The 11405-nt window shown below is 42.3% G+C and overlaps 1 protein-coding gene across 2 annotated transcripts in view; it reads left to right on the forward strand.

Moving 5' to 3' along the window:
* The window catches only part of zmiz2 (zinc finger, MIZ-type containing 2), a 37786-nt gene that overhangs the window by 22214 nt on the left and 4167 nt on the right, over positions 1–11405 (forward strand). For both annotated transcript variants that reach the window (XM_080765445.1, XM_080765446.1), the window contains exons 12-19: positions 2178–2256; positions 2600–2731; positions 3282–3387; positions 3630–3787; positions 7131–7198; positions 8474–8542; positions 8815–9128; positions 10763–10944. In XM_080765445.1, the coding sequence (XP_080621571.1) occupies positions 2178–2256; positions 2600–2731; positions 3282–3387; positions 3630–3787; positions 7131–7198; positions 8474–8542; positions 8815–9128; positions 10763–10944 (1108 nt within the window). The remainder of the gene's footprint in view (positions 1–2177; positions 2257–2599; positions 2732–3281; positions 3388–3629; positions 3788–7130; positions 7199–8473; positions 8543–8814; positions 9129–10762; positions 10945–11405) is intronic.

Consider the following 11405-nt stretch of genomic DNA (forward strand, 5'->3'; position numbering starts at 1 on the left):
GTAAAGGACATGACAGGATTTTTGTGCAAGGGACCCTCGTAAGAGAGCATTTGCGTTGTCAACCATTCAAAATTCTTCCCAAGAAAAATCACACGTGAGCTCGCAGATGAGCTATTTTCGAATATCTTAACTCAAGTATAACAGTGTTAAAGTAAAAAAATAATAAAGAGGGCGCCTGCAGTTCATTTGTATGGGGTTGCTCATCCAGCGCACACTCCCTTTTCACCCCTTCTTCCGGGTTGGAAAAATGTGACAGGCTAGGCGGGGCCTGTTTGGGTCCTATGTGGCGTATTTTGTATCGTCTCGCATGCGCAGCAGTGTCACCTCCGTGCGCAAGCTCGTGAATCAAGCCCATTGGATGAAACCGTTTTGGCTCATTCATGTGTCTGGCCCCCATCCATAATACGCTGCACTACCTACGAACAGCCAGCATGCCCGTTGCGCTTCAGTTCTCCCTCTCGGTTCTGGGGGCTTGCTTGGAAGTTGGAACCCCCTCAAGGGCGCCTTGGGCTCCCTGGGCATTTATACAGAATCAGTAGACCCAGAGTCAACTTTATTGTCACTTTACAAAACACGATTACAGCTGTAAAAGAGTGGGTGAATGAATTTATTCTTTTTTTTTGTGCAAGCTCTTAACTTTGCAGTTACAAGAAGAGTTGGAATAGGGAAGAGAGAATAGAGGGGAAAGGAACACTAACACAGAAGTGACAGAACGAATCAAATAACAGGAAGGCACAGACAAAACAAATGTACAAAGTCCAATATACACAAGGTGCATGATTACAAAAACATTGCAATGGATAGATGCCGCTAGGGAAGGCAGAAATGCTTCTTGGGTATAGTGTAGGTGGAAAACATATCCAGCATATCGATGCTGTCCGGTGGGAACCTCATATGTCCAATACAAACAAAAAATGCATTGCAATGCAACACGTTTTGAGCTTGTAGATCGGCTGCTTTTGGACGAAGTAAGGCATTCATTTAATGAAAAAAACCAACAAAATAACAAATGCATAAAAAATGCAGCAGCAACTATATAAAGAATAGCAGCGGTTATATACAATCATGGTGTCATTTGTGGCATAGATAAATATGAAAAAAATGGAAAGGTTCATGTTTTAGGTTGTTATGAGAGAAAGTAAAAGGTGAGTGTAATCTTTTTTTCATTTGCTGCTTTCTTTCGTTTTAGGGATTTTAGCTGTTTTTTACAGGGGGGTGGGGGCATTCGAGCACGGGGCTAAATATGTATTTCTTTACAAAATTGTATAGCGATTTCTTTTTTTATTCTTTACTATAGTCCTACTAGACCCCAAGAAATTACATTTGGCCACAAAAGATCACAGGATATATTGAATGTGTCAAACTGGCAAATTGACCCTACGACACACAGTGCGTCCCCCAGTAGGCTACCTTCACATTCAGTATAGATTCTGTGATCTTTTGTGGCCAGATGTAATTTCTTGGGGTCTAGTAGGACTATAGTAAAGAATTTAAAAAGTAATCGCTATAAAATGTTGTAAAGAAATACATATTTAGCCCCATGCTCGAATGCCCCCGCCCCCTGTCAAAAACAGCTAAAATCCCTAAAACGAAAGAAAGCAGCAAATGAAAAAGAAATTAGACTCATCTTTTACTTTCTCTCATAACAACCTAAAACATGAACCTTGGTTGAAAAAAACTAAAGTTGTCCTTTAAGTGGCAGTACGTCATGTGCCTAAGTGCTTGTTCAGCAGTCTGATGGTTGCCAGGTGAAAACTATTCAGAGGTCTGGTGGCGTTTCTTCTGATATTCCGCTATATTGCTTGGCTGGCTGTGGTTGCAGCAGCGGTGTGGCTGGGGTGATGAATGACCTTGATGATTCACTCAGCCTTGGCTACACAACGTTTCTTGTGTATTCCCTGAAGGGAGGTACGCTCCCTCTTACGATGCACACTGGGCTGTCCACCACGCCCTTTACATACGCAATACACCTCTTACACACACTATTATACATTATACAAATACACATACACTCATACTCCCATCTAAACGTCATATAATAGCTAAAACCTAAGATGACGCAGATGCTTTCCCGGATTGAATCTGTCTGTCTGTCTTTTTTTTAGAACTGTCAATGTTTTCATGTGTGCCTACTGACTGACTGTCTTTTTCTTTCTTTCTTTCTTTCTTTCTTTCAGGCCAGACTTGGAGCTCCAGTTTAAATGCTACCACCACGAGGACAGACAAATGAACACTAACTGGCCAGCCTCTGTCCAGGTGAACACTCTCTCTCTCTCTCTCTCTCTCTCTCTCTCTCTCTCTCTCTCTCTCTGTGTAATGTAGGTCTATAATAATTTGTTTTGGTTATTTATGTATATATATATATACAAACCTATGGGGAATTACAGTATATATAATCAAAGAAATTTAGATTTGCAGAAGAAGCCACCGCGTTTTTAAAACAAGCCCAAATAAAACGTGACTAGTCATTTATTTCCCTGCGACTCGAGCCAAAAACAAGCCTAAAGTTGCGGTACTTAAGCAGACTTGGCAACACTGGTTAGTGTTCATTGACTCACACAGCCCTCCCTCTGTCTTTCCTGTGCACTGCTGACTCCAGGTCAGTGTTAATGCGACTCCGTTGACCATAGAGAGAGGAGATAACAAGACGTCTCATAAACCACTGTACCTGAAGCAGGTCTGTCAGCCTGGAAGAAACACAATACAGATCACTGTCACCGCCTGCTGCTGTGTAAGTACGCACACATATACACACACACACGCACACGTACGCACACACACACTCATTGATTAAAGTTAAAGCGAAAATAGCCGAAGCTCTCAATACGCCTGCGACGCATTGAGAGCTTGCATTGAACTTGCTATTTTAGATAGGCTTGTAGATTTTTAGTTATTATTTTAAGAGTAGAGCATTTGAAGTGGTCAAGCAAGCAATATGTTCAGAAGCATCTTCCATAAAATCTGTATATTTCAAATTAAAGCAACAGGTAAAGGCTCAGTCTGTGATTTCTTCACCTGGTTGGCAGAATTTAGAACAGCAAGAACAATGTTACTAAAACGTCATGATGACTCGCATAGGAAACACAGTGTAGTGTGGGGGGGGCTCCTTTCACACTATTTGACAAATCACACAGACGAGTATGTTTACCTTGCCTGTCTTGTTGACACACATAACACAGACTATATATTGTATTATGTAAATATGACTCTGTACTTACAGTATGTCTCTCCGCCTGTTCCTGTCTGTCTGTACATGTCTGTCTGTCTGTCTGTCTGTCCAGTCCCATCTGTTTGTTCTTCAGTTGGTCCATCGTCCGTCGGTCCGGTCTGTTCTCCAAGGTCTTATGAAGAAACGACTGCTTCCTGCAGAGCACTGTGTCACCAAGAGTAAGTTAACCATTAATTCACCTCTTAAGTCAGTCAGTCAGTCACTCACTCACTCACTCACTCTACAAAGACTAAGTTACCTAATTAACTACTACTTAACTAATCTGTTAACTAAACCAACTTGTGTACAGATTATTGTGTTGTCATTAACCAACATGTTAAAACTAAAGCGACTTGTACAGAGCTGTGTGTTATCACGTGAGCTAACCTCTCTCTCTCTCTCTCTCTCTCTCTGTGTCCAGTAAAGCGTAACTTCAGCAGTGGGACCATTCCAGGGACCCCTGGAATGAATGGAGAGGATGGTGTGGAACAAACGGCTATCCGCGTGTCTCTCAAATGTCCAATCACGTTCCGACGTATCCAGCTTCCCGCACGGGGTCACGATTGTCGACACATACAGGTCAGACCACCAACAATATCTGTCGGGTGGAACCCTCATACTTATGTCCAAAACTGTTACTCTTCAGGATTCACATTGAACAGCAGCGCATCTACGAGCTTGCATAGATTGGCTTTGTATAACGAAAGTAGGGAATCGATTTACAAAAACATGAACGTTTGAAATATGGAGGTAGGAGGTTTCTGCCCGACAGACAACGATATGTGACTGCATTGCATTTACGCTACATAATTAGATCCTCCTCGGCTCCTCTGATTAAGACAATACATGTTTGTAGAAAGAAATGCTATTCACAGGAATGACCTGGTCCATTTGTGATCAATAGTTCCATATTATGACCAGGAATGACCTGGTCCATTTGTGATCAATAGTTCCATATTATGACCGGTGGTCCAGGTGCTCAGTATCTAATATAACAAGGCTTAAGTTGGTCACGTGCCAAAAGCGGTGGACACAAGGACGTCGACAGAAACTGTTGCCACAACACGCTCAGAAACAAGGACTTTAACCACGCTACTTACACACACTGCAACTCGCTTACAATTCGCAAACCTGGCAACACTGCCCTGTGTTCATGCTGTTGTCAGAGGCCCGCCCCCGGCTCACACGTCACTACTCTCTCCGTCTCTCCGCTCAAGAGTGTCTGACTGCAGCCATCTTGCTTTTTATTTATATGGGCGAGTGGCAATTTAATGCAAATAAATTAATTATAGGTCCAGCAAGCAAATCATGATGGTCTGTAGGTCACAATAACATTCCGATTTTAGGTTTTGTGTTTTGTATGACATTTTGGCCAGTAGTTTTATATCTATCTCAGCTTTTGCCTGATAGCACACATGCTAACAGTGCTGACCACAACGTTAGCAGCATTTGATGACAGCTTGCCATAGCAACGTACAGTGTGCGCAGACCTAACGTGAGCTTCTGGGACAGAAACTTGCGTTTTCATGACAGCAGCAGCTGCTGCAGCAGCCTCTGATAGCTACTGTGCTAAAGATGCTAAAGCAACACAAAAAAACAGCCACACGCAAACCAAAACAAACCAGGGACCAGGGTTGCCACATATCGTGGATGTGAGAGTGAAACAAGCAACCAGGTCTATAAAAATGTTAATAGGCCAGTTCAAAGTAGGTAAATCAGAAATGGTCCGGAAATTAGTCTTAAAATAATCAATTATAGTGTTGACTGTCAAACTTTGTTGTCTAATGTTGTTTCAAACATTTCCATGTCAAGGACTACCAATAGATAAACAAGTCCAAAGTAGCTTATAATGATCAGACTTGGCAACACTGTCTCTAGGTTGAACGTTCTACTTTACAAGCTTTTTTTTAATCTTCAAACTGAGACATATTTTATGATAATACTGTTAGCACAGTCATCATACTCCAAGAGCATACAAATGGAACCAAATGGACCCTGATTTTCCCAGAGAGCAAATGGTATCAAATGGGTCTGTGGCCTAATGCATTTCAAACTGGGGCTTCTTGGTATTATATTCTCTGCATATCTTATCAACTTGGGGTGAATATTTCACCACAATACTTTACTGAATATTTCACAAGAATATAACACAAGAGTCAAATGTACGGTCAAATGTAATCACAATATAGGCTACAGATGTAAATATTTATGACACAGTAAAATGTCGCAAATTAGTGCTATCCCCCCCCACACACACACACACACACACACACGACAGGCAAGGCTGTTGTTTGCATCGTTAGCAGGCAGCAGCTACCTTGGCACTGCTCTCTGTGACTGTAGTTGTTTCACCATGTTTGCGTATTTATGAGAAATAAAAAACACTTTCTGTTATTATAATAATTTCTAACCCATCCGTTACTACATGTGCAGGGCACACTACTGAGTTTAAAAACACAGCTGAAACATGAAGTGGAGTCTGTCGAACTCCGGCAATTTCCTTCTTCCCATATTGCGCTGCAATGTAACTAGGATTCGCCGGCCTTCGGCCGGCGAAATTCTAGTACATAACAACCTGATTAAGCCAGGAATCGACACAGCAGTGTTGTTTTCGTCGACTAAAACTAAGGCGAAAAATGTTCGTCGACTACTGTTTTTCACTGAGGAAAACTAAATGGAAACTAAATTAAAACTAAGCTATTATGAGTAAAACTGAGACTAAATATACTGACATTTCGTCAACAAATAAAAACTAGACTAAAAGGTTAGGAAGGGACTATAGTGGACAAGAGATCCACTATAAGTCATTTTACACTTGGTTGTATGCTGAAAATAGACGATCTACAAGCTCACAGTGTGTCGCACTGCGACGCGTTGTGGGCTTGTAGATCGGCTATTTTCAGCAAGTGAAAATAACTGTCATTACGACGGCATCAAGGCCCGCAAAAACACATTTTGTTCGACTAAATCAACTGTAAATGTAGTCGACTAAATCATATGATACTTAGTCGACTAAAACTAGACTAAGGTGACATTCACACCAGAAAGCTTTACTGCGATTAAAACGAATCCTGCTTGTCCGAAAGTTCATTCCGTTTGGCAGGTGTGAAGGCTCATTCAAATCCTAATGCACAGCAAAGAACCGCATTCTACTCCGCCCAAAAACGGGGGGTTTCGCTTCGCTTCCAATCGCACTTGATTTCGATTCGGTGCGGGTGGGAATGCAATCCGCTGCAAATAAAGGAAATGAAGCAAACGATGTGGCGGGTGAGGAACTGTACACAGTTGGAGACGGAGAAGGCATATTTTACGCAGCGCAAAGATGTCCCGTTACCGTGGATAGACGTGGTCGAATGAGGAGACTTTAGCCCTGATCGAAATAAGGACGAGTACATTAATCAATTGCTTAAGGAAACATAAAAACACTGCAGTGTATAGCCTACAGAATATTCTGTCTGTCTGTGCGTGCCGTAAACATGGAGTGCTGTCACTGTGTGGGACAGTCCCAGACAGCACGACACATGCACGTTATGAGTATAATTTTATCACCATAGATTTCACTGTGTAGGCTAGTGTATGAATGTAACACATTGATAAAGGTCCCCCCTGCTGCGTTTCCAATTGCTGCGGATGACAGTGTGAAGGCAAACCGCAGCAAATTAAATATGCAAGAATCCCAATTTCTCCGCCCATTCGCATTGAGTCTTCCGAAGTATTAGGTGGGAATGTGACCTAACACTAAGACATTCCAGGTGACTAGTAAAATGTGACTAAAACAAAATTAAAACTATTCAAGAGACTATGACTAAAAACTAAAATCAAAATTTGCTGCCAAAAACAACACTGTAACACAGTAAATATGTCTGACCTACGACTACGTACTGTACCTTACTGTCTGCCTGTCTCCCTTCTCTCCGTCCAGTGTTTTGACTTGGAGTCGTACCTACAGTTGAACTGTGAGAGAGGAACATGGCGCTGTCCTGTATGCAAGTATGTCTCCCACTTTATCATGCTCTGACCAGCAGTTCTCAAACCTTTTGGGCCGTGCACCCCTGTTACCTCCCAGACCTAGCTGACCCACATGGAAATAAAAATTGCAGCATAGGTTATATTCTGCATATACTTGCCATATATTGACATAATATGTTAATATATTTAAAATAAAACCATAGCACCACCATACACAACCATAGCCTTTTCATGCCACGCACCCCCTAGCGCTCGCCACAACCACAACCCTGACTGAGAATCAACCTGGGGGTCAATATTGTGTTGGGAGGGGGGATATGGGCCACGGCGTGGTGTGGGGGGAAAAGTAACCTAACATATTAAACTCAACGTGATGCTGTTCATTGCAACTTATGTATGAGCGAGCACGAGCAGACATGATATTGATTGATTGATTGATTGATTATGGGCACATTTCCTAATAATGGTGACTCAAACCAGGCAATCCTGTACAGTTTCCCTTGAGATTCGAACTGCCTTTTCTGTGGAAGTTCTTGATGTCCGACTTCCAAGTAACATTGACTCATCATCATACGCCACCAGGTCATTTTACTGCTCTGTTTACTGCTCTGTTTTACCGACTAGTAGTCGGTAAAATAAAATACAGTTCTTCAGTTTCCTAGTACATACTACTTTCCTAAATGCGTGGTCAGGGACCACAGGCACTACCTTCACAGACCAGCAGTTGAAAATCCATGGTCTCTAGATTATGGTTTATTGTTTGCACACACACACACACACACACACACACACACACACACACAGAACTAATGTACTGTATGTATGTGTGTGCATGTGACTGTGGTGGAGAGATGCATTAGCTATGCATCTTCAAGTAACAAGTTAACTTTGTTAATCTTGAGCAAAACACGTCATAACGTCACATGGCAGCGCCTTGGCATTTATCATAATATGAGAAATTATCTTATAATAAGAATACGTATACGCTCATTTATGTATATATAACATGTGGAAAAAACAAAGTCCTTTATATTAAACTAAAGATAATAAAATAGTTTGTAGATCTGCTCGTGTTTGCCAAATGTTCACCTCTGATGACATGAACAGGGAAGCTAGGGTTCATGTGGTTAAACAAGGTTGTTTGCTAACTTCCTGTGTGTGTGTGTGTGTGTGTGTGTGTGTGTGTGTGTGTGTGTGTGTGTGTGTGTGTGTGTGTGTGTGTGTGTGTGTGTGTGTGTGTGTGTGTGTGTGTGTGTGTGTGTGTGTGTGTGTGTGTGTGTGTGTGTGTGAGTGCAGTAAAACGGCTCTGTTAGAAGGTTTAGAAGTGGACCAGTACATGCTTGGAATCCTGATCTATGTCCAAAAGTAAGGCTTTATTATTCTTCTTCTCTTCTCCTTGTATCCTTGGTCCTTGTATGTTATGTAATTTAGATATTATGTAGACCTAGCGTCATATAGTGTATATACTTATAGTTATACTTATACAGATATTCTGTTGTTAGACGGATATTAGGTTCTTGGCTTACTTGATGACTATTTCTATGTATTTGATGTATTACCATGTGTTGTTCTATCTTACTGTAAATGGGTTAAATGCCTAAATTGTGCCTAATGACTGTTTCTAAACGTGTGTGTAGTTCGGACTACGAGGAGATCTCCATAGACCCGGTGTGCAGCTGGAGACCGGTGCCAGTGAAACCGGACCTGGGCATCAAGGAGGAGTCGGACGGGCCGGTGCTGAAGCGCTGTCGCACACTCAGCCCCAGTCACATGGTCCTGCCCAGCGTCATGGAGATGATCGCGTCGTTAGGCCCCTCCCCCTCGCTCTCCACCTCCAATAACCCACCGCCCTCGGCCTCCGGATCCTCCCCCATGCAGTACTCCTCCCTGCCAGCCGGGGGCAGCTCGGGGGCCAACAACGGCAACAACGGTCAAGAATACCCTGGACAAGGTAGGATGGCTGGATGGATGAACGGACAGACGGATGGATAGAAAGAGACAGAGATGGAAATGTATTGATAGATGTGCACATGAGCGAGCGATGGGATAGTAGACAGACTGTAAATAACAGAATGGTGTTTTTGAAGTACAATGAGAAACCGTTTCCATACAGGAAGATGACTCACTCACTGTAGGATCAGGAAAAAGATGGTCAGACTTGCAGTCTGCACAAAAGGGCGTCAACACACATGCACACAGACGTGTGTGTGTGTGTGTGTGTGTGTGTGTGTGTGTGTGTGTGTGTGCGCGCGCAAATATTCACAACCATTTTTTTTATTACACTCTCACTGGTCTCTCACTCAAGTAGGGGATTCTCTAATTAGCACTAATTACAAAGACAACAGGACAGTCTGTCCCAGCAAGACTCTCAAAGCAGCGCAGATCATTGTAGCGGTCCATGTTACTCATGGGAACTTATTTATACTTATACAACTTATTTTTCAGCCCTTTTAACCCATTTTGACCTGAGTTCAGATTCTAAAAATGTCTTCTACATCCTGACAGTTTTCTGAAAAAGCTATGTTTCTATGTCAGTCGTTCTTCGACTTTTCAAAAATAGCAGACCTACAAGCTTGTAGATCTGCACCTGACGATGCAGGTGCAGGATTGAACAGGGTCAGAGTAAGTATTGTGTAATAAACTCAAGAAAAGATAGCATTTAAAAAAGGAATATTCGCTTATATTGGCTTATAAATGAACAAAAACTAAGGGCCTGGAATAAGGGCAGGACTGAACATATCAAAACTTCCTTTAGGAAGCACAAATATATAGGGCACACCGGCATAGTTACCCCACACCAATCGTACAAACACACCTGTCATGCCTGTCATGCCCCATACGTTTGTGCTTCCTAAACATCGACTGTTCCCAAAGGAAGTTTTCATATTTTCAGCCCAGCTTTTCTCTAAAGTCTGCTCAGCGTGCGCAGATAGGACCCATCTATGGCTGTGTATTCGGAATAGAAGTGTATGTAAGATCACAGACATTCTAGGGCTATTAACAATATTGGAAAGGTGAGGATTAGGAAAGCCAAACAATAATGCCAGACAATATTGTTGGCTGCTAGGAGCGTCCACAGAAAAATTGAAAACAAGAGTCACTTGTCCAACGGAGAGGTAAAGTTTGCCCAGAAAGATTTATTACTTGTACTGGACATAGGCGGACAATAGGAAAAACTTTTTAGACCTGAGGATGATTCTACAAATGTCTTCGAAATCATGACAATTTTCTGATAAACATATAAATGTTTCTATGTCAGTGGTTCTCAAACTATTTTGTGTCAAGGACTCCTAGAATTATGTGTTTGACCTCCAACCCCCATCTAAAAGAATGTAGTTCCAGGGACCCCCCAGAAGCAAAGATTTTAGTTTAAAATGTTCGTGCTGAAATCATAAAAGGAACGCTTGCTAGGCAATCATTTAAGGCAATTCAAAGTGCGATAGATAGTTGATTGTGATGTTGCTGTCACTTGTCACATACTGTAGTGCTGACCAAAATACGATGATTGATGTGACTTGAAAAAACGGAATTAATACTAATTGATTTTTCATTGTTTTTCTTTTCTCCGTTTTCTGTCTCTTCCAGTCCCTCCTTATCCCAGTCAATCCAGTGTGTTTTCGGACTTCTCCACTGGTCCAGGGACTCCTGGCGGGGTTGGTCGGGAATTCTCATCCCCTGGTCCTCCACCTCCTCTCTCCTACCAGGCTGACCTCCCCAGCGGCCTGCTCACCCCCGACAAACCTCCCCCCCACAGTCTCAACACACAGGTAGCATGTTCAAATCAAATCGGATCACGTTTATTTATGAAGCACATTTAAAAGCAATTCTCATTGTACCAAAGTGCTGTACAGAACATTTCATCAGCACAACAAATGCAAACAGTAAGAGCACATGGATTTAAAAACTTCAATGGAGGGGGAAGTTCTAATGGAGAAGGGGATGGCCTAGGGGCTGCGACAGAGAAGGCCCCTTTGAGCCTCAATTTAGTCGTTGGGACATCCAATAGCTCCAGGTCCGTTGACCTGAGATGCCTAGTGGTGGGGGGGATTATTGTAAGATAGTATGTGTTTGTACTTGTAAGATACTTGTTGTAGAAAGAACAGAAATCTTGTACATCCTGTGTTGCAACTTTTTATGTTTTTCCATAAATGTATGACACCGAACTCTGTGTTGTACAACTAGTGTCGTGTCAAAATAGAGAAAATGGCAGATCTACAAGCTCACAACA

Source organism: Protomyctophum bolini (assembly GCF_963924005.1).
Source record: "Protomyctophum bolini genome assembly, chromosome: 6".
Taxonomy (NCBI): domain Eukaryota; kingdom Metazoa; phylum Chordata; class Actinopteri; order Myctophiformes; family Myctophidae; genus Protomyctophum; species Protomyctophum bolini.